General features: G+C 32.2%; 1 protein-coding gene and 1 long non-coding RNA gene across 16 annotated transcripts in view; both read left to right on the top strand.

Annotated features, from left to right (window-relative positions):
- LOC141445979 (uncharacterized) overlaps positions 1 to 23665 on the top strand; it is a 121439-nt gene extending 97774 nt beyond the window's left edge. For 2 of the 15 annotated variants that reach the window (XM_074112274.1, XM_074112286.1), the window contains 8 exons: positions 2328 to 2600; positions 3758 to 4297; positions 4374 to 4519; positions 8304 to 8514; positions 8613 to 8825; positions 11479 to 11627; positions 12185 to 12360; positions 15066 to 16960. In XM_074112274.1, the coding sequence (XP_073968375.1) occupies positions 2328 to 2600; positions 3758 to 4297; positions 4374 to 4519; positions 8304 to 8514; positions 8613 to 8825; positions 11479 to 11627; positions 12185 to 12360; positions 15066 to 15537 (2180 nt within the window). In that variant the 3' untranslated portion in view covers positions 15538 to 16960. Of the gene's footprint in view, positions 1 to 2327; positions 2601 to 3757; positions 4298 to 4373; positions 4520 to 8303; positions 8515 to 8612; positions 8826 to 11478; positions 11628 to 12184; positions 12361 to 15065; positions 16961 to 17277 lie in introns of those variants that run through there. The other 13 variants (XM_074112289.1, XM_074112287.1, XM_074112288.1 and 10 more) reach the window with 13 other exon arrangements.
- Positions 4526 to 6370, top strand: LOC141445996 (uncharacterized). Its single transcript, XR_012453435.1, has 2 exons — positions 4526 to 5400; positions 6134 to 6370. It is a non-coding gene; the product is annotated as an uncharacterized lncRNA (long non-coding RNA).
- Positions 23666 to 24226: the final 561 nt, after the last annotated feature.

Below are 24226 nucleotides of genomic sequence, written 5' to 3'. Positions count from 1 at the left end.
ATCACTCGACTTCCTCGATTCAAACTAATGCCAAACACAAAGAAATAGACCGATCTGGCTGAAACTTGGTGTGTGTTCTTCCAAGAGATGCTATTAACTAAACATAACCTCGATACGCGCCAGTAGTGCTATCTCTCTGACTTTGCACGGACTTTTCAAACGACCCTCGTACTTCACAGCAATCTTTGATTTAAGTTACATTTATCCATAGTTAATGGAAATTTTGCTATCGTGTCAAATTTTTCAGTTTCAGCTGAGATATTTTTATACTCAATTTAACCATCAAAACTTACCGCGGACATAAAGAAAAACAAATAATGGGGTCTGCCGACATATTCCTGGGGGGAAAAAAAACAGATCCACACTAAATTGCAGTAAGCGCAGCAGCTTTAAACATCTGTGGCACCCTTGCACCTTGCATCCACGCCTCTCTAGAGCTGTCACTTCTAGAACTATTTCTTATGCCCTAGACCTATACTGTTTGAATTACACGTACAGATTACATTGACGGTATTATCACAAATCGTTCACAGAAAAAAAAAGTAGTTACTATCGTGTTAAACGCTTCTTGGTTTAGAGAAAAGACGATTTAAGGGATATTTACGATGGGAAGCTCTACCCAGATCCATTGCAACCTATGCAATAACCCATTGCATTCTGTATAGCCGAACAACATTGTCTTCCAGAAGATTGCTAACCCAAGAAGATCTTATTTGTTTTTGTTATTGTTTAAAAAGACATTTAGTTATCTGGCTAAATTTTAGTTTGCGACAAATAAATATCTATTAGAATCACAGATGAGGTAAGATTTAAATCGCATTAAAATCTTTTTTTTCTATCCAAAAAAAAAAGTTCCCCCAATTTACAGTAAAGTACGAGGTAGTCAGTCATGAGTTATTCTAGCTCAGACTATTTTTAACTGAAGTAACTTCTTTCACATGAGTTGGGGTTATTTCTGCGATTGCTCTAGAACGGGTTTGTCTGAAATAATACAAAAAAAAAGTTTTAATTTTTCATTTTTTTTGTGCTTTACACTTTTTGTACATTTTTGTGTGTGTATTTGTTTACATTCGAATTGAATAAATTTGCTTTACGAGTTGTTAGTCACATTATCATAATTGAGTCAAATATGAAATTTAGTTTTGAGCTCTCCTTAGACTGCTAAATTGGCTTTAAGAGAAATTGATCTTTGTCAAAACAGTTTCTCAATAGAAAAATTGAACAGTCGTATTTACCAAAAACTTAGGAAATCACTAAAAATTTAAATTTAATACTTCAAGTGGAAGAAAACTGTTCTTCGTATTTTTCTTTTAAGGTTTTCAATTTGCTGGAACCCTTTCTCAAGGCCATTCATTTTGTAGAGATTCTGCAGAGGAAGGAGAGATTTAAAACTATCCTCTGAAATGCGATTTCAAATAGACGTGAATAATTCTAGAACCCCAGACGGACCTTAGTTCTTCTTAATCTTTTTTTGGGATTCACAAGCTTTTTTTTTTTAATCTCTTCTAATAAAACTATGTCGTAGTAGACAGTCTTTTGATGGTGATTACCGAGAAAACCATCAACAAAACGGCTCCATCTTGGTGGGCACAATCCTGGCTTCTTCACCACGACAAAGTCCCCACAGATTCTACCTTCAAGATTCAAGAGGAAGGAAAGATTCCCTACTGCATTTTTTTCCCCGACTAGCCCGCTTTCCAAACATGTGTTACACTGAATTAAGAGCGATAAGTGTTGAAGTCAAAAATGTTTTAAGTAAAGAAATCAAAACTATATTCGTCGCAGAAGTTTTTATTTTTTCTTGAAAATGCGTTTAAAGACTGATTCTGAAATGGAAAAGGCATTGGGAACATTTTCTAATAACGAAAGGGAAATACGTTAGAGAGATCTTATGGAAATAAATTGTAAGCGATCTTTGTTAATGTTTTACAAATCAATTGTACTTCTTTTTGAACAGATCTCGTGTAATAAAACAGACTGATTTAGAGTATAAGAATATTGGGGTAAACTCAGGTTGAATTTTGTGGCAATAAAATCACTTCAAGGGAATATAAATAGGCAGAAGAATCGTTTAAAATTCAAAAAACCAAAAAAAAAATGCTGCTTTAGCAGCTTATTATCTCGATTTTTTACTTTATTTTCTCTAACTTTGTGTACTCGTAGCTGCAGTATCTTCTATTTAGATACGAAACGTTTGGCTTGCTTTGCTTCCATTCTGCAGAATTAAATTCCATGTTAGCCTAATCTCTTCTTACAATTTCATAGAATAAAATCGTTATTAATGGCAATTTTCTTCTTTTTTGTTTTGTTTCTGTTGGGCTAAATAGATCCTGGTCCACCTTACGTTGTGTACAAGGACAGTGGAGGAGGAAGTGGAGGAGCTTCTAGTGGAGGTGGCGGAATGATGGGTCCACCCCCGAATTCTGAATGGGCGGAACATTTCGCCAACAGTTCACCTAGTGCCCCGCCAACTTCCGCTCCTAGCAGCCACGAATCGCCGCAACATCAACAGAATCTACATAATAGTCAGCAACAGCATGCTGGATCACCATCGCCGCCGTATCCTCAACAACAACACACGCCGGCTAATAGTCTCTCAGGTAATACTAATATGCCTTCTTGCCTTATATGATCTTTGAAGTAGCACTCAAAGACTCCAGATAAGAGTTTCACTTTTATTTCATCGTGGGTACATCATCGGTGGGTATGAACAAGGTGAGGACTCATGTGGCACTGTGGCCAACTAGTGGGATCTTGGTATCGTTAGAAATCCAGATGTTGATCACCCTCGTGTAACATCTGCTCTACAACGTTGGTCTCTACTCTGTGCAAGCATATATTTTTCTCCTAAAATCCTTTCCTGCAAAACAATTACATTCAAGCAGGTTATATAAACCCGCAGAATCTTGTAGTCCTTGCTCTTTCCGAGTTTCCGGGTTCACCTTTGGGTTAAGCCCTTCTGTAGGTGAGCTGTACTTCACCCAGAGTAACACTCTTTTCCTCTCCTTAGTCGAACTAACTTGCAGGCTATTACTTTCAAATTGGTGAAAAGTATAGTTTATAAGTAGACGTATCTTAGCTTTGATAACGCGCAGAGTGTGTATTCAGTTTCGCTTCATGCCGTTTCATACCGCTTCATCACTTTCTCAGCATTCAGTATTCACACAAAATTCTCGCCCCCTAAGGTTAGACCTGTTTCATATATTGTTAGATGTAATTACAATTATAACCTCCACACGTCCCAAATCTCTGTAAAATATATCCAGAGATAAGATTATACCACCAAGGAGGCTACATGAAAAGGCTTTCTTAAGATATCATCCAATGAGCCGAAGTTTAAAATACAAAAGAAGTCAGCAGCACTCGTAATAATTGACTTATTACTGGTCCCAGTTCCCGTGTACCCCAAGTAAGTTGGTTCAAAAGCTGCGAACGAAAGATCGTGGCCCTTCAACTATGAAAATCAGCTTGCCACCAGTGAGTTTTCATTCATCACTCAAACAGTTTTGGTTTAATCCACTGCCCAAGCTATCGCGAACTGTGATAGGATCCAAATCCCGTTTATATTTGTTGTATTAATTTTTATTTTTTTAACTTTATTTTTTTACATTTTGAGTCAATATCTTATTTAAACTATTTATTTTTGGAATAAAAACAAAAAGAATAATATCAAAGACCAGGGTTGAAAGGACAATTTTCCGCGCGAAGTAAAGGACTGAATAGAACTTGGTATCTATTATTTACTTATTTTGATTAGTATCAGTTGACGACGGTAGTGATGGTGCAGCAGGTGCTGAAACGGCGGCTTCCTCCCATGAAAGCACCGGCGCGAGCCAGGATGAACTTGCCTGTCCGGAACTCCCTAGCACGCCGGCACCGCCACAGCAGCACTATTACGGAAGTGGCAATAATGTTGGCTCCAGTGGTGGTGGTGGTGGTGGCAGTGGAACGACAGCAGGTGCTGGAGGCGGCGGAGCTACTGGAGGAGGAGGAGGCGGGGGAGGTTCTGGAGGCGGAAGTGGAAGCAGCGGAGGAGGAAATGCTGCAGGAAGTGGAGGTAGCAGTGGTGCTAATTCTCATGGAGGCGGTGCAGCAGGCGCTGGACAGGCCGGAAGTGGTGGCGGCAGTACCGCGAGTACCGGAAGCGGTGGTAGTTCTGGTGGAGGCGGCAACACCAGAGTACCATCACATCCGCACCCGCAACATATGATTTCACCAACTGCCTTCATGTCCTATCTGAAGCAGCCCGTTGTACTTACCTCACTTAATTCCAGTGAATTGGCCGAATTCCATTCTGGTAAGTTGAAGAAAAATTAATTATTTATTAATTAAATATGTGCTTGTTTTAAGAATATAAAGGTTAACATTTTTAGGGATGCCAGAACTTTTGAGTGGAGGTTTGAAAGGAATGTCAGGCAACAATTCTTCAGGCAATAGCCAGGGTAAAAATTGTGAACTGCGCCTTTTTAAATGTCTTACATGCGGCAAGGATTTCAAACAGAAGTCTACATTGTTACAGGTAAATTACATTCAATGTATTAAATAAACCCATGTATGTATTGTTTCATTTAAACCCATATTCCAAAAAAAAAAAGAAAAAGTTTATTAGTAAAACGTCAAGAAAAAAAATATATACATATATAGATTTATATATATATCGTGAAGGGGGAGTATGCGAATGCGTCGTTTCTTCTAATAGGAGATCCGATTTAAGGTAGCGATCAAAATTACAAAATTGCTTAGTAGTTTCCAATAAGCGTTTCCAGCAAATTGCAAAAGTTTCTCCGATAATTATGAATTAATCTCTAAATTACGATAAAGTTTTTTAACTTTCATTTTTTTTATAAATAAAATCAATTTGAAAAATTTTATTAATTAAATTTAATAAAAAAGTAAACCATTGAATTGTATTTTATAAATGAAAAAATATAAAATTCATACGTGCCCCTTTCGTTAAAGTTTATAATTTATATCAATGTAAATAACCTCTCAAAATTAAAATGAATTATTAGGTTATAATATAAAAATATAATGTTTGAATAAATCAGCTGATAGAATGTATAATTAGCAGTAGCTGCCGTAAAGGAGAGGGTAGGTTATTTAATAACCAATACTGACAGTGGAATGTAACAGTACTATGCGTTTATTTTTGTGCTGAACACAATTCCCTCTGCTCCTATACTAGTCTCATTTCTACAGTTCTATCTTTCAGTAATAACAATGTTTGTTATACTTTATTTAAACTTTCCAACTTAGATTTTTAAACAAAATTGTAAAACAATTCTATAAAAATGAACTAAACAAAACAAAAGTATGGATCGGGACACGCAAACAACCAAAATAGTGAAAAGTGTAACACAACAAGATCATCCTGTTTTGGATGCACGTAAAGATAAGCAGGTACTTTAAATAATCAGTTTTTAAAAGTTACTAAAATACTTAAATCCCATAAAAAAAAATCAAATTTCATTGAGAATTGATTCTTACTTTGCATACAGATATTCTAATGATATACTTGTTTAACGGTACAGTTTTAGGTTAGGTTAAGCGGTATCACTGTTCAGATAACAATGAACTGACTTAGAAGTTATCTTAAATTCGTGTTTAATCCTTTTTCTCTTTATTTAGTAAGCGTTTGATTAAATATGATTCTTTTTTTTAAGATTTATAAACTCGATAAATTAGTTCGTACAGTAAATTGTATTAATAAATTACTTATTCCATCTTATGTTTTGTTCTTTTGTAAATCAATAACAATAAGATTGATACATTGTAAAACAAGGAACTCGTTTTAAAACAACTTAAATATCGATGCATTACAAAACGTAAAATGTGATTTATTATTTGAATTAGGTAATACAAGTATTTAGAGTGTTAATAAAAAATATACTTGAGAAAGTATTGTACATCTAAAACATTAAGATTAATGAGTTTTTCTTCCTTAAGTACTTAAAATAAGAGCTTAAAGATTGAAAATCCGGAAAATTATAGGAAATTAATTAATCCGGTCTTATAAATAATATTAATTGTAAAGGTACAAAGCTTTTAAATTTTAATAAATTTAACTTTATTTTTGTCTTAAAAGTTGTAAAAATTTACAAAATAATCACATCAATAAATTTTTTATTACCAGGAAATTTTAAACAAATATGAAAAGGAAAAATAAATAAAAAAATACCTTTTTAAAAAGCAAGTGAATAGAAAAATGAAGTTGAAAAACTGCGATTGGAATTTATCTTCTGTGATAAAGCTTGAAGAAGACTGGGGTTAAATTACTAATATGTTCTGAACTTTTGCTTTTAATTGTTCTTTCTGCGCAGACTCTAAAAAAAAAAAAGAAAACAAAACAAAATAAATTCAATATTTTCCTTTTCTTGGCTTTTTTCTTTCTTTTAATTTTTGTAGCAGTTACATATATATATATATATATATATATTTTGTTTGTTTAGATTTTTACGATAGGTATCAATCAGTTAGTAGAAAGTTACTAATTGATGCCTTTTAAATAGTGCAAGTAATAGTGCATAGTAATATAGTTAAGTTCTTTAGTTTTAATAAGAAAAATTTTTATGTTTTGAAAATAAAAGTTCTTGCTAATGAAAATTGAAGGCATTCCAATTTCATGTTAATCATCTGCTTGTAACCAGTAACATGCTTTTACTAATCTAATCTACAACAGAGGTCTGCAGTTACCCTCCATTCCCGAAGCTTTTTGTGGCATTACTTTTAAAAGTGCAATGTGATCTTTAAAAAACAACCCGCATGAATGCACACCAGAGGTGAACTAGAGGACAATTTCTCTAAAAGAGCCTGGCAATACTCGGAAAGTATCTTCATGAATTATCTTTAGAATTAAAGTTGAGCCAAGAATTGTGATTATATAAAACTGTGATAAAATTGATTATGAAAATTTAGATTATGCAGCTACAGTTACCTGCTAGGTACTCTCTCTTTACTCAGCCTTGTTCCTTCAGTAAGGGTTTGTTTTTTTTAAAGACTGGTATGCTGCTACCCAAATTTGGACCGATATGAAGGATTTCAAGGTCCAAAGCTGGTGAATTGTCCTGGTGGGACATGACCATCTAACAAAAAAAATATCTTGAACCAAAATGCACTCTCCCAATTGGTACTAACTGGAGCAGATTTTAGATAGGACCAGACCTAGTGCAAATGCCCCTTAATCTTTTTAAGGGGCAGATTAGCCCCAGAAAACTTTACCATAAGATATCCATCGATGGTTGGGCTCAGTCCCCGTGCACCCTGTGGCAGAAGAATGAAACGATCTCTTGAATCCAGTCTAGTCGCTGGATTTGGACCCGTGATGTCCAGCATTCGCTAACCACTTAGCTAATAATCCCTTCCCTTATTATTATTATTATTATTATTATTATTACGTGTGTTTCATAAATTGTATACAATTTGCATTTTTAGGAAATAATGTTTCATCGATTACTGAATAGTAACGCTGAAGTTTTTTTTCTTCATAACGTGGCGTTTTCTTTTAATTCTGGAGTAGAATTTTTATCCTTCTTCAGAGATTGGATCATCAAGATAGTACAGACCTACAAAACAACTGTAGTACATTACTCAATTAAAGTGGTAGATGTTTTATTAGGTGACGTAAATTGTATAAGAGAAAGGAAGACAAGTTTTTGGATGCACCTGAACCAATCTCAAAAGATTGATGAAATTTAAAAAATGGTTTAAAATTAAAGAAGGGAAGCGAAAATATGAGTAATAAAAATTTTATCCAAGTGCTGCAGAATTTAATTTTTAGTATTCCATACATTGTGTTCAATTAGTTTGCTATACCAGCTTCAATTGTTACTACTTATTGACTGTTACTAGCACTGTTATTACTACTTATTGACTTAAGGGAAACTTTAAGCTCACAATTAATGTTAAGTTATCAATAGAAAACAATAAATTTATGCAAACCTGTGTACAGTTTAAAATCTGGTAAAATCCAGCTAAAAATCAAATTGATTTTGTGTTTATTAATGATGCCCAAATGTTTTGCAAAAGCTAAGAAGGAAAAACGTTTGTATCAAAAATCAAACTTTATTTGTTGGACGTTACGAGCACCATTGTTGATCTTCCTTAGAAATTGGGGCGGTTAATGTGGATCAGTAGAGAGAGTCAAAACGCCGTAAAATAATCCGCCTCAGTATCGGTGGTACCTAAAATGAAAAATGGATAGAAAATTTGTACATATTATTATATAATAATTATTAATTATTACCTCCGCTGGTAGGGCTTCAGTCCAGAATCAATGGGTAGAAGTCAACCCAGCTTCTAATTAGTCTCTTTTCTTTTGCTCTCCTCAGCATGAAAGGATACACACAGATTCTCGACCATATGGATGTACAGAATGTGGTAAAAGATTCCGGCAACAATCACACTTGACACAACACTTGAGGATACATGCAAATGAAAAACCATTCGCATGTGTTTACTGTGAACGAACGTTCAGGCAACGGGCCATCCTTAATCAACATTTAAGGATACATTCAGGTAATTTTCTTTTGTAGTTTTTTTCTTTTTCTTATTTTCATTGTCTTCGAATAACCTTCTCGGTTTGTAACAATAATTCATTTCAAATTTTCTTTCAGATGTTAGTCCTCATCTGGTTTACAAAAATGGACAACTCTGGCCTCAAGACGTCCCATTCCCTGGGGAGAACAACAAGGAGGCGTTAATGAATCTTACCCAACATGGAGGTAGTCAGTATGAAAACCAAGGTAGCCAAGGAGAAGCTAATGGACAATGTTTCTCACCAGACGGTTCTGTCAATCAGTTTCCGGCCTATTTTAAAGATGCTAAAGGTTGGTACCAAAAAAATTTGTTCTTAGATTTATTTATCTTCATTTTGAAATTCTTAGTAGCCAAATTTGGTTCTAATAGTTTTTGGTTACATCACAGAAAGTGTGACTTCTTAAAATTAGCCATCTAATTATTTTGTGCAGGGTTTCTCTAAACGGCTCCGTGATCTTAAATCCACTCTAGTAAAATTCTTAGGTTTTTGCAAACTTTGCAAATGTTTGTTAATGGTCAAAGAAAGTTCAGATATCTTATCTCTTTCCTCAATTACCAAGCGAAAAAAGCGCCCTTTGACTTAAGTAAACCTTAAGATCACAGATCTTCTCAATTACTTTTCCCGACTTTTAGAAATAATCAGTTCCTTCTTTTGAAAGTTTTAAGTTATCCGATAGTTGATAAATAGGAAAAAAATAGTGTAGTAATTAAAATAATATAAGTTTGAGAAAACTATTTCGTTTTATTCATATTTCTATTCGCTAGTCTCCTGCATTGAAAGCCAGATTAAACAGAGCTATTTATTATGTTTTGGAACTCTTATTATAAGAACTACATCAAAAAAATTGCTGCACAAACATTTCTTTAAACTGTTTTCAACACAATTCTCTATGAAAAGTTATAAGCATAGTTATATGAGCATAGTTTAGCTGGTTTCTTGAATCGTAAGACTTAAATCTGTGGTTCCCAACTTATTTTTAGCCTCATCATCTCAAACATCCTAAGGCTCTCCGTCTGAATAACTTAATTCTTATTAATCAAAAATGTACTTGTTCGTATGAAAGAAGTCGAAAGCTTATAAAGGCGCGGATAAAAATGAAATAGAAAGTATTTAATTTTAATTTAAAATCATTAAGTAATTAAATATTCTCAGCTTTTTATCTCTAGTAAAGGATCCCAAATTAAAAACCCTTAGAATGAATTAAATTCATATATTTGGTTTGTTAACCACTCACACAGGTGACAAATGTAATTATTTTTCCCAAACCTTGAAGAAAATTATTCTTCTAGGTAGAAATAAGTTAGTTCCGAGTCCAATATTCTTTATTTATTTATTTTTGAAGCAGCAGTCAATCATGTTAGAATGTGCTTGTAACTTCATCGGTTTCGTTCGTTTTATTATTTATTTAATTGAAAAATGAAGTAGTGGTCCGAGAATATCTTTTCTTCAAAGCTCTTCTTTAGGGAAAAGATTGAAACTTATTAAATACATTGAATTTCTTAAATAATTATGTGTCATGATACAGTGTCTATGTTCAAGGTTTGGCTAGAAAGGATTTTGAAATTGTACCCTTACGCTTGTTTTTACCTATTAAAATATTAATTTTAATTTTTTAAATAATTATTTTTGAAACATTAAAAAAATAGTTTTTAAAATAATAGTACTTTCCATTTAGAAAGTGGATTACAGAGAAAGATAAAAAAATTGTCTACTGAATTCCTTTTATATTGAATGGCCAATGCCCTCTAGCGGCGTAACTATCTAACAGACATAAAAATCGATAAAAAAACACAACAAAGAAGGTTATGTGGTGGTTTATAAAAAGTGTTTTGTTGGGTTTGTGTCGTCTACAGTTACAGTGTAATTTTTTGTGTTTAAATTATTTAGTTTTTATGTTTAAACATTTCCAAAGCTAAAAATGTTAATATAATTAATTAATAGTGTGTTTTATATTTAAAGTTCGTTTGCAGTTTTAAAATATTTTATATTGAAAGGTGTTGTTTCTAGCGTCTCTTTGCCTTTAACCTTCAAACGATATTTTCTTCTTTTTTTTCTTAGTTGTTATTTTATATTATTATATTACAATTCCCTTGCTTTGTTATTTAAATACCGTTAGTTAATGTGATTAGATTTTAAAGTATACAACAATAGTTAACTTTAAAATTATTTTATATCTTGGTATTTTTTTGTCCACTTGGTGACCTGGCTCACCAAGCCTCTTGGAAGTTTTTTTTTTTATTTGGGACTCGACTGTGGCGTTCAGGGCCAACATCTTGCTTGTTCTAACATAATACTCTTTGTTTTTTAATATATTTCTTGTTCTTTTTAATTCTTATAAATCTGTGTTAGTGAAATAATGTGTTCTAAGTTGTAAGCTATTTCTTTTTTGTTTCTATTAGAATTTGTTATATTTTTTCTTACTTTTGTTTGTGTGTAAATAATTTTTCAAATATTATAAGGATAATCATAAGATTCAAACTACTTACTTGATTAGGAATAATGAAGTAAGTTTGTTAAAGAAATACGTTCATGATTGCTTTTTTAAATCCTGAACAATGTTTTATTTTTTTATTAATAATTTCTCAAGTCAAAAATTAAATTAAGAAAAAATGCATTTGGTACAACACTGATTAAAGTATAAATTTGTAAATGGAGGGTCAGTCTTCAAAACAAAGACTTCAACATATTCCACGACATTCATCCACAAATGATGTACCTTTAGATGTACGAATAAATCGTACACGAGAACTTGCTGCAGGTAGTTAAAAAATATGAAAATTCTGAGAACTCTGTACTTTTGTATGTATAAATATCTCAGTTTAGTATATATATACATATATATTTTTTTCATTCTATGCTACAGCAGGTCTAAAGTTATTATTTATCAAATATCCATATTATTGTGTTAGTGAATAATAAACTTATAATCTATAAAAGGTTAGTCTATTTTCCAGGTGTTGCTCATGGAGTACTTGGACCAACGAAAGGTCTACCAGAACTCTTGCAATCTGGCCGTCAGGCTGGAATGCCATTGTATGTTCGATGTCCTATTTGTCAGAAAGAATTCAAGCAAAAGTCTACCTTGTTACAGGTGAGTTCGAAGTTTCAATAGTACTTTAGAATTTATATATGTAAGCTTCGGGTGATGGCAAAGCCATATAACGACTAAGGTAGCTTAGACATAAAGTTTTTTTTTTGTACATTGAATAGGGTCAGTAACATTTTTGAAAACGCTTGGATCAAACCTTCCAGATATTGTTATCTAATAGAGAAAACCGCCGACTATTTTCCTCGTTGAATAAATAGTTCACTTTCAGTGTCAACAAGTTTATCATCTTTACTATCTGAGCGCACTGCTCTTGTGACATTCACTTTTATCATATATGTTGCAGAAATTTTCATTTTTACTCTCCTGCGTTCAGAGTCCAATGTCAGATTTTATCTCAACAGTTATTATATTTCTATACTCACATATAGAAACTGCAATTAATTTTAGAAGAATAATTGTAGTAATCATGTTTTCTTGACAAAAATTATAAGACCTCTTATTTTGAATGCTACGATAGTTGTAGTATTTTAAGAAGTATATGAGTATTTAAGTATTATAAACTTTTTTTAAAATCATTCTGATGTATGTATTGTTTGCAGCATGGATGTATACATATTGAATCCAGGCCTTACCCATGCGTTGAATGTGGTAAAAGGTTTAGGCAACAGTCCCACCTTACGCAACATTTGCGAATACATACGAATGAAAAACCATATGGTTGTCTGTACTGCGGTAGAAATTTTAGACAACGAACAATATTAAATCAACATGTCAGGTAAGTCCCATTCATTTACTTGCTCATTTCTATTGTATTGCCATTGGTTTAATATAAGAGAACTGAGTTTTTCACATTCATTGTTGTGATGTTTTGGGAGTTTGCTATTTATAGTTTGTTCTCGAAAATTCTTGCATTTGATTGTGAGATCAAACTGCGCCATGTTTTGCCTGTACAGCAAAACAAATAAGGCATCAAATATATTCCTTATTTCTTTTTCCAACATTGAGGATGCTCTGTGGATTTCAGGGGTCTGGGCAACCCAAACTTTTTTTTTTTTTTAATTTTGTTTAAAAAAAAATTGAGAATCAGTTATGTAACCATTTTCTTCTCAGGACTTAAGCTCATGTTATCGAGGGAAAAGCTGACTTGGTAAATATATTGTTAATAAATACCTTCTGTTTTCGATATATATTTTGTCGATATATGCAAGTGCAGCCTTTTGCTTGTAGGATAGGTGACATGAGTTAAGCGTACGCTTTTACTGTTATTAAATTAACAGTTATGCTATTCAGTTATTTAAGTCCCTTTATGGCCAAATTCGTAGAAGATAAAGCTCCTACAAGTCGACTAACTACAAAACCTTAAAGGGTGCAATCCAGAATTGGAAATCGATGGAAAGACCCAAACATCTAGTTTGAAACATATCCCAACTTTCATTTTGTAAAGAAATGCTTTTAATATCATAGAGGGGTGTCATTTGATGATTTTCAGTGATCATATCTTGAACAGAATCATCATTAACCTCGTTATGGCATCCAGACGCCTAATAATTTGAAATTTCTTGACCTGAATTTTGCAAACCACAGTTTCATTGTAATTTCTGAAAGAGTTAAGACTTCAGAGATGCAACTCGCATATTGTGAAAGTAGTCTTACACGATTTCTTCAGCAGTCATAGTCTTCATTGTAATTGCCATATATTGAAATTGAACTGTATTAAATTTGTGTTTCATCTGACTTCTTGACTTTTTAAACTAATTGGATTAATTGTGAATTCTTTATTAATAAAAGTTAAGGGTTTTAAGTTCTATTAAAACTTTGTTTTATATCATTACTTACGCATTATTATCAGCTACATTTTTTTATTGTGGGAAACGAAGTCAAAACCTTATTTGTGCATTAATGTATAAAATGTTGATTTACGGTAACATATATAGACAAATATTTTACGCCTTTAACAACTTGTAAGCAGTCTTTCTTCGAAGAGCTTAAAAAAAGTACAAAATCCCATTTAATTTGAGAAAAGATTATATTAATTAACAAACCATTTTCTGTTGGGATATTTACCAAAACTTTTATTTAAATGACGGATATTAACATTATAATTAATGACCTCTCCCCAAAAAAGGTAAATCTCAGGATTTAGCAGAAATTATTTACATTCTGGATTTAGAAAACAAAATTTTATCTCAAGCTGCAGCAAAAGAAAGTCCTAGTTAATTGAGGAGTGGTGCTCACTTCTGGAGCATTATCTTAAGATAGACTTAGTTCTGAAGAAAGGTTAACTTCGAGACTTCAGTTTTTCTTTTCCAAAAATTCGATCTCTTTCAAGATTTTATCTTATAAAACCCTTCTCACTGATATAGGATTCTGTTTCCTCTTCCTCCTATAGAAACTAACTAGTTATTTCTTGTCACGCCTTTGATATGAAATAACTAGAAAGACGAGTAAAATTGTTTACATATGGTTGAATCTCAGGGTCATCTCTTAGTCTTCGATTTCTTATGCACTAGTATCAGTTACAGAAAATCATATTTCATGCTGGCTGGTAACTCATTTAACGTCCCAGAGCATACAGCTTAGATCCTGAACTCTCCATTGAATAAAAAAACGTCTTTAAGAAATAAATAAACGATTGAACTTTATAGTTCAATACAAACTTTCAAATCTTCTATACAATTTTTGTTCTTTTAAAACAAGATTTTCCTCGAAATTTTTGGTTCTCCTCTTCTAATCTCAAGCAGTTCTCTTCAGAAAGCATCTGCTACCTTCAATCCTCCGTTTTTTTTAAGGGAAACAATGACAGGCCGAACGTTGTCAGAACATACAACGTATGTTTAATTCACAATTCCTCGTCTTTATACAATATTTTAGATGTAGACGTTCTTATCGGGGGGCTCCTGAAGGCCATGCCTTCTTCCTAGTTTCCAGGAGACATCCTTGCTTCTTTTATTTATCGTCCATGTTTCCGCCCCTTATTACTAGAATCTTTAATTAGTATGGACTTGTATATTTGATTCTTAGCCTTGTTAAGTAAAATTCTTAATTATAAAAGTATTTTGTCCATAGTTAACGTTCCTTTTGTCTCCAACCGAAGTGTACATTCAGACCTCCTTGGGCCTATCGCTCGCCTTGCATATCCATTTTTAGGAAATCCCACTTCTAGGTGCTGTATTATCTTTTAGTTCAACTCCTTTTTCTCAGCTCTTCCCGTTGAGTCTCCAACATTACCTTAAAGTCGACTTCATTATGATTTCCTCTCCAATGGATAAACTGTGAACTTGTTTTATGAGTTATGACTTGTTAACTCTCCATCTTTTGTGATCACACGGATTATTGGTACTATATAATGATAGTTAAAAAAGGAAAGCGTATCATTTTTTCGGCTTTGGGAAATATGTACTTAAAATAAATTTGTTTATGTAAAAATCAACAGGTATTTTCTATAAGATAATTTGTTTTTATAGGACTCATTTTTTTTAGGATTCATACGGGCGAAAAACCATACAAGTGCCTGCAGTGTGGCAAGGATTTCCGCCAGAAAGCAATACTCGACCAACATACACGTACGCATCAAGGTGACCGTCCATATTGTTGCCCAATGCCCAACTGTCGGCGGAGATTCTCTACCGAACCAGAACTGAAGCGACACGTAGATAATCATATGAATCCACATTCTACCAAAAGAAGAAATACTGCAAACAATACAGGCAGTGGTGGGGGTAGTGGAGGTGGGGGTGGCGCTAGCGGATGTTCGGTGAATCAATTGGGTTCTGTGCCGACCTCATTGACGGCAAACAATTTGAGCCAGCCGTCTATGGTAGTCAAACCGGAACTATATCTGCCAGCGCAGTGTTATGGTCCTGCTGCGGCAGCGGCAGCTGCCTTCCAACAGCAATACACCATGTCCCAGTTATTGCAACCATCCACCCAGAGCACTGCGCTGGTGCAGTAGCTTCCATATTCTGCACAGTATCGGTGCAGAACTAAATGAAACCTCGCTCTCTCTCAAAATAATAATCCTTATTACCATAAGTTTCTATTAATTATAAATTTTTAGAAACTTTTAATTTTTTAAATCCAGAAATGGTTACTGGATTGTCAGGAATTAATATTTTATTTTAGATCGAAATGTTATTTCGAATTTTTACCAGAATTTAAAAAAAGGGGGGGAGCTTTTTGCTGGTTTTTTGAGAAAAATCACCTCTACTAATTTGCCTCTTTTTAGTTTTAATTTATTCTCAAAATACAATCGTTAAAATAAGAATGTTTCACAAATTTATTGGGTTCCTTATTGCTGTGGGTTCCTGCTCATTTTATCTCAAGATTTCGACTTATTATTATTTTTTTTTTTATCGTTTGGTTTCCTTCAGGGCTGTACTTTGAAGAGAAAAAAATTAAATAATAATAAGTTGTAAGTTGTTTAAAATAAGCTAAAAAACACAAGAGACTAAAAAGGTCTACTTATAAATGTTGTTTCAATTGTTTAAGTATGTGATTTTGAGCTTCACATTGCTAAAGGTTGCTTGGACTAAACCCAAGCTGTTGCAAGCAGGTCACATTGTATTGAGTGTTGAGAGTTGCGGTATCAGTGTAAGGGTTGTTTATGTCGTTAGGCGGATAAACAAATCGTAGTGGGTGCCAAATTCTTTAAAGAGAAAACTAATATTTCTCGGTTACATTAGTTTAAGATTGGTACATATGTAGATCGTTTTCTCCTTGTTTGTAATGTATGCAAGCTCTGAGCTGACTTTGCAGCAAAGTAGAACCAGGCTATCCTTAGCTAGGCCAATGTGCCTCCCTGTGTTTCCTCAGTCTATGTTGGCATGTAAGAAGCCTACAAATATACCAATATTTGCCCAGACTTCTGAGAGTAATTTAAGTGACATCTTGATGTTCATTCTATCTTTGATGGCTGCACTACAATTGGGGCCACACACACACACCACAAACTCTATAGATCCTCACTTAGGCTAAGATCTCCTGACAAATTGCCTAAATAACTCGAATGACCGGCCGCTCAGCCGAGGAAAGACTTTATTTTGGTTATTAATTTTACCGTTTCCAAGCTGTCCCATTAGTCCTTGAAAGGCCCCTTCATGGAAGTCAGTGCCTGTAAGGCCCATGGATATTCGCTATAAGAACGATTCTAGAATTAATTGCTTCTGGATTGTGTGATTATGTATCAGTTTATAAATTTAGCAACTAGTGCTCCCTTTGTGCCTGGCACGTCTTGCTCTAGCAAATCGCAGAAAATAACTGCACGTCAGTACAATACAATCTACGAACAGATTGTGATTCTATAAAGTTGACTATTTTAGCTCAAATCTTGCAGTTAAAGATTTTCCAAAGCTTGATTGTATTGATTCTGATTTAAATGTAAGCCTGATCAAAAGAACAAAGAGTACGTCAAACAACTTTAAATAAAAGTAAAGTTTATTGTCTTCATTCCAATCCGTCTTTCCAAACTTAACAAAAGATTACCTATTACGGCATAATCAATCAAAACAAAATTTGTGAAATATTTTTTATTTATTTTTATAAATTGTATTTTATTCTTCTACTCCCCTCTCAAGTCTCATTATTTTATTATTTATTTCAGGTTTTGTTTTTTTACAAAAAAAAAATAAAAATAAATAATAATTAATAATAATAATTAACGGTTATAGTAATCACGTTACATTTCTTATTGCAGAAAATTGTGACTGGAAGTCACAGAGTGAGGGCTTAACAATTCCAATTCCCAGTGAATTTCTAAGTAGAATGAAAGACTCATTATGAAGAGAGATTCAAAATAGTCATTTAAAAAAAAAGAATAACATTAATACAAAAAAAAAAACTGATAAATAAACTTTACATATAATTAATAAGGTTAAGCAAAAAAATTATTAAAGAACTCGAAAAATAAAAACTACTTTTTAATTTTTAATAATTTGTACTTATTTTGTGCGGAGTGATCTCTCAGTTTTTATTTTAAAACAACAAACGGTGGAATACAAAAGTTTCTCTTCGTTTTTTATTAATTATATTATTATTTTTTCAGCATAGTGCCTAGTGAAACTCTACAAATATGTAATTGTATTTTTTGTTTTGGTTATAATATGTAATTCAGTTTTAAAAAAAAATTTCTCACAGAATTTTTGAAAGAAACTTTTCTTGATATCTAATAAAATTTGAAAAAAAAACTAGGTTTATACCATAAAACAAAATTTACTTACAAAACTTTGAAGAGTTACTATTTCAGCCATTAGGGGGAAAAAGAAACTCGTGAATAAGGAAGAAGGAAAGGACTTCTGAGAAATAAAACCTTGTTCAGTGTTTATTTTTGTTTTTGGAAGACTAAAATAAAAATTTCCAAAATATAAAAATATTTGTAATTATAGAATTTTATTGTAACTATTTTGTAAAAAGGGAAAGGAACAAAAGGAAAAGAAATTTGAAAAATTTTAATTTTTTTTTTTTTTTAAAGTACTTTTTAGGCAAAAAAGTTTGTTTTTTTTTGCAGTGTAAAAGCTTTGTAAAATATTTCTGTGTTGATTTTTTTTTTTTTAATTTATATTCAGTCATTTTTAAGTCTGGTAATCAATAACACAGGTCTACAAAATGAAACTTTTTGAGAGCTGTTTTTACTTCTGAAAAGTGATTATATACAATTGAGTACAGCCATTTTCAAAAATAACCCCCCTTTTCTCCTATCACATCAGGTTTTTTTACAAATCGAGAATGATAAATTCAGTGTTAATTGCAAAAAATACACATTTCTTTTCAAATGTTGATACAGTTTTGATTAAAATGCTGGTTGTATTACTTGGAAATGCGCAATGTTGATTCACTAGAATGTTATTTAATCAATAATAACGTTTTCGTTTGCCTTCCAGTGATCTTTTCTTGGAAATTTCTCTTATGACCTGCTGCAGAGTCTTCTCTTTGAAGCATCCAGCAGTAAACCGCTATCATTGATATACTCCATATCGTCCTTGGTACCGTCGTTCCATCTCCCGGATGTCCTGATGGAAGCGTTCGCCTTGTTCCTCGCTCACCGCCCCCAGATTCTCAGGAAATACATCCAAATGCGAAAATAGAAAGTGCACCTTAAGACTCATGTTGCATCCGAGAGTTCTGAATTTCTCAAGCATTGTGGCTACTAATTTTGCATCTTTGGTGTTTCCTAAAAACTTCTTGGTTACATCTATAAAGGCTTGCCAGGCTCCTCAGGTCAACTTCGTTACAATATTAAAAATAAAAGATAGTGTGAAGTATGCAATAACGCTACTAAGACTAAAAAAAAAATGGTATGTGATAGAAGTAAACGGGTATCATACTTGGTATCAGGACATGCATATTACTTCAAAATGACTCAAAAACTCAAAACAGCAAAATCACTGTAGACCTGTGTAATAATTACTGAATACAAAACCCATAAGTGATTCAAAATTCAACAGATTTCAAATATTGATCTCAACAACTTTTTGTTTTCAAACTGAGCACAGTTATTATTAGTTACCTTTTCTTAAAATTTAATTGATGATAAAAAAAAAAAGAAAAAAGTTAATCAGAACAAAAACTGTGCGTGCTAGGACGAAATGAATACTTATTTAAAATTTGTAAATGAATCCTTTGTCGTCACTTGATGGTGGCTGTAAAGTAAAGTTACAGTCGAGCCATCGACTGTTCTGCTTATTGTTATTATTAATTTAATGATGGAGAAATAGCGAGTATGACTACTCAGTAGTTAGCTACTTGCTGGATTACCTAATTTGTTTTTAAAAAATGGTGGTAAGCACGTTCTGTATTATCGATAATTATTTTATTTTTGTTTTATTTAGAGTCACAAACAAAATGAGAACAATAAAAATAGTTACTTTAAAATAAATAAAATGTGATATCTTTTATTTTAAAGAAAATTTAAAAATTCTGTACACCCTTAATAAGAGGAAGTATTGCGATCGTGCCAGATTTCCGATGAGAGTTCTGAGATTCCCAGGGAACGAAAGAGTGTTATTTAGAAAATGGTCTGTACGTGAGTTTGTGAACGAAATAACTTGAAAAGAAAACTTCTTCATGACCATAGTGCCCGACCGTTACTAAATTCCCTATTACAGGAGTCACACTTCAGGGGATTTTTAAAAGAATTCCTCGAAATGGGTCACAGAGTGTAGCCCCTTTCTTGCCTTGCTGGCGCCGACACTTTACCACTCCAGTCCTGTCATTAAATTGCATCATTCAGATTCAATAAAAACAACTCATTCGTTGTCAGGTATCTTGTTTCTTGTGAACGCCTACTAGTGTTCCCGTTCACCCTATGATATTTATTGGCTAGGAGGGATCTACATTGAAGAAACAATGCCTTTTTTTGATGACTGTTTTAGAATGCCTCTCATCGCTTTACAGGAAATGCTGGTTTTAGCGATTTGATATTCGGCGTGTTTTTCAAATTTCTCCTTCGGCCTAACTTATCTTGCCAACTAAATTATCGCGAAGTCTGCCGAGAAAACACCGCTCTTTATTTATGGTTGTCGTTTTTATTCAAAGTTACCGTGGTAATTGTTTATATATTATAATCAAGGAAGTTTAAGTGGATTTAGTACACTGAGAAGTAGGGATGAGGCCCCACGTTTGGGACGGCAGTCTGTCTAAGGATAATAAAACATTCTAATCCTTACTTCTGACCTAATCTCATCACATCCCATCATCCCTGTATTTATGTGTGTCAAAAGAAATGTTTCAAAATTGGTAGCTAGAAAGTTGTGTGAGTATTTCCACAATATTTAGTGATAGCTAGCAAAAATATTATATTTGCGCTGTCCAACCGAAAAATTACTATTCAGAGGCAAGCAATTTTGATAATCCTAAATGCACGATAAATTCTCACGATTTTGTAAAATTATTTTTTTTTTAACTTTTTTCAATTTTGAAAAATTTGTTTTATCTGTTCTCGATTGTTTGTGGTTCTAAATATTGATGACTTATGCTGTCTTATTTTATAGGGGTAAAAGAAATTAAAATTTTTCAAATTTAAACGGATTGTATATCTACGGAACACTTCTGTATATTGTGAAACCAGTAAAAAAAAAAATTCGCCTAAATATTAAGATATTGTTTTTAAAATTTTCTTGATTAATTTTATTATTAAAACAATTATTAAAGCCAATACGAAAGTATTACTTTTATTTTAAAATTTGTCTCCAAAATTGGTGACTAAAATAATACTCACTATAAAGAAATTACACTATTATTTTTTATTACCTTCAAATAAATAAAAATAAGACTGTTTTCTTTTTAAATTAAAAATATATATATATAAAACATTTAAAAATTAAATTTTCGACCTTATATATTACTTATAAATCGATTTTTTAAAGTACCAATCAAAAATAGGACCATTCAAAATGGTTTTTAAAAACGAAAATTTAGCTTTTTTTTTTTTTGTTCCATATAGTTTGCCCTATTTTCTATGTTAATAATCAATAGTTACTTTTCATTGTTCAAATTTTCAACACATATAATTAAACTTCATTTCAAAAGTATAAATTAAAGTTTAACGACCACGAAGTTCTCGAATAGTTCCTTAGGGTTGTGACCTGCCAAAAACTTTTTATTTTATTATTTTTAATTTTTTTACTACTGGCAGATTACTTGCAATTTTTGAATTCTGTAGCTTTCTCCATTTTTTGTTTTTGTTTTTTAATATAGACAACAACAAAGAGAAATAGAGTACGTGTTAGTGTAAATATTGAAAATATTTTACTGTTATTTTATTTTTATTTTTTTTTTATACATAGAGAAATGCCGATTTAAAAAAGAAAATGTGGTTTTTATATATTGTATATTATAAGGAATTAAGTGTAATTTTTATTTTATTGTACAAAATTAAGTATAATGACCATAAAAAATAAATATAATAAAAAAATTAAGTACTATTTAAAATAATAATAAAATGCTTTAATTTTTTTTTTTTTTGTTTTAGCTGTTGTAAAATAAATGACTTTTTTTTAACGAAAAACATACAAAAGTGTAAAAGAAAGATAAGGAATCCCTCTGGCTAGATGAGATCTATAATTATTTTTGTACACAAAATAGACATCTGTAAGGCAAGTCAAACCATAGAATTTCATTTCACTTAATTCGAAAAGGTCTCTTAGAATGTTTAAAACACCACATTAACTGTAACATAAAAAATTAATGAAAATATAAGCATCAGGAAATGCTGATATTTTTGTCTGAAGAGGAGTAAACGCCAAATTTGGTCGAAATTTGTGCAAAATTACAAATTCGGTGTATGAGTTAATCCAAATGTTGCGCGTATTGCGTTTTAAGTGTAGTAGGTCATAATAAAGAGCAGATTATTATTTAATATTAGAATCACGGGATGTGCAATAGTAGCGTTCTATTATTTTATTAAGAAGGAAGCCTGCAGTAAGCTTCGTTTTATTAGATTTCTTCTCCAGAGAAATAATTTTATTTGGGGCATCCTATTCTGGGAATCTCAAATCGTGTGATTCGAATGCATCATGAGTATAAATATGAAAGCTGCATTAAACCAGATCTGTGGATCCCAGAATCTTGCAAGATCGCTGACTAAATAGATCTATAAATAGAATCTGCTTTTGCTTTTTAACGTTAATGAAGTGTTTAATTGTATAAAATTTCAGAAAGCATGGCTGCTATTAGCTGATTCAATGAGTAACTTCACTAATGCGCGCAACCCCTTCTAAAGGAATTCAAACATCTTTTGACCATACTGGCTCTATAAGGAAGGCCTAGTTGCCATACCACTCACCCTACTGCCTAACTTCTACTTTTCTAGTCACACTTCATAGCAAAGTTATTCCTTAGCTATAACCTATTTTTTGTGAATGTTTGCTAAAAAAAAAGAATGTCTTGTGCCTCAGGCAGCTTACAATCTCTTTGTCAACAGGCTAGAGCGTATATTATGTTACAAAGACTGTTGTCAATACATTTTATATTTAGTGCTCGAAAAGTTTTCTAGACATGTTCCTAGAAATCTGTTTTGGAATTAAACCAGCTGTGCTGATTAAAATATCTACTTTAAGTGGCATTGCCATTCTTAAAGTATTCTAGTTGATGTACAGTTCAGCATATATGAAGATGAAAATTACCACGGTTTGCTCGATGATGTCTATGCCAGTTCTTGAATTTTCCAGATCAAATCAACCTTCTCGAATTCGCTTCGTAATACTTGAGATTATTAAACGCCATTCGAATAATTTTTTTTTTTTTAATTATTATTTATTATTGTGGATATTATTATTTATTTATAAAATAATAAAATTTTGGTTCATTTAAGCCATAATTACCATACATTTTTAGAGGATGTTCAGTTAATTCTGAGCTAGGAAACACGAAATGAAAAAATTAAAGTCATTTACTTTACCAACAGTATTTAAAGTAAGTGATCAATGTATGTTTTATTTAAACTTTTTTTTTAAATTTCTTTTTTAAATATAACTAGTTTAAGCGAAAACCATGGCAATCATAATTTTACAAATTAGTTTATTTTAGTTATCAAAAAATCATTGTTTAGATCTTTATGTTCTGTATTTTATTTTAAATTGAAAATTAGGTATTTGTTAAATTAAATTTTTTATAAACGAAAATCAATTAGAAAGAAGAACACAAAATTCTTTATTAAAAATTAACTTTGAGTGCAATAAATTAAAAAATAAAATAAAATATATATATATGTATTATACTTCCTTTTTTTACCCTATCAATTCGAATGCACAGTTAACCATTAAGAATGACTATAAATTATACATAATTGATGCATTTCATGTAAATTTTTTTAAAGAAACAAGAGATAAATAAGAGATGTGTTCCAATTATAAGAAAGTGCTGTGGTTTATAGAGGAGATCGGAAGTAAGGTTTCATGTAAACTATTTTGTAAATTGAATACCTTTTTTCTTTAATTTTTTTTTTAATTTTTAATAAATAATTACAATTTATAGAAATTATTTTGGAAAACAAATTATTTGTACGTAGTGTTAATCAAGTTTAGATAGATATTAAAAAATATATATATATAAATATTGAGAAATAAAAGAAAGTTTTAAAAGAAAAACGTCTGTCAATCTAAGTTGTTTTTTTTTAAGGGAATTCTGCGTGTGGGTTAAGTAGATGGTACTGTGCTAACAATGATGCGAAGTGACACCACTCAGCCTGCACTGCACCTCCTAAGTGATGATTCAACTTACCCAGGTTTGTTTTAGGAAGAACAGGTTCTTAGGCTAAACCACTCCTTATATCAAAACACCCCTTTCCTCAAAGGAGGTTACAACACCCTTCTCCGACCCCAAGGTGATTAGATTAGATTAGATTGTTTAAGACGGGCGGTTCCACCAAAAGGTGGAAGGAACGCAGGCAATCCTAATGCCCATTGTTCCCCGCCCACCCCTCATCTCATAAGAGATACCGGGGTTTAAAAAAAAAAAATAACAAATCCGGCTAAAAATTGCCAGATGCTAATATAATAAACTAATAAATTAGTAACAGGGCACTAGGGAGCATAACGACTCAATCGCCCAGTGCACTGAATAAACCTAGAAAGTTCGTTTAGATTACCCGATGCCACAATCTCCGGCAGGGAAACATTTACCCTACCGAAGATGAGGAATCTAGTTTT

This window comes from Rhodnius prolixus, unplaced genomic scaffold (assembly GCF_049639745.1).
Source record: "Rhodnius prolixus isolate KJV_2025 unplaced genomic scaffold, Rpr scaffold_1, whole genome shotgun sequence".
NCBI classification, from domain to species: Eukaryota; Metazoa; Arthropoda; class Insecta; order Hemiptera; family Reduviidae; genus Rhodnius; species Rhodnius prolixus.
This window is presented reverse-complemented; position numbering and strand designations above follow the sequence as displayed.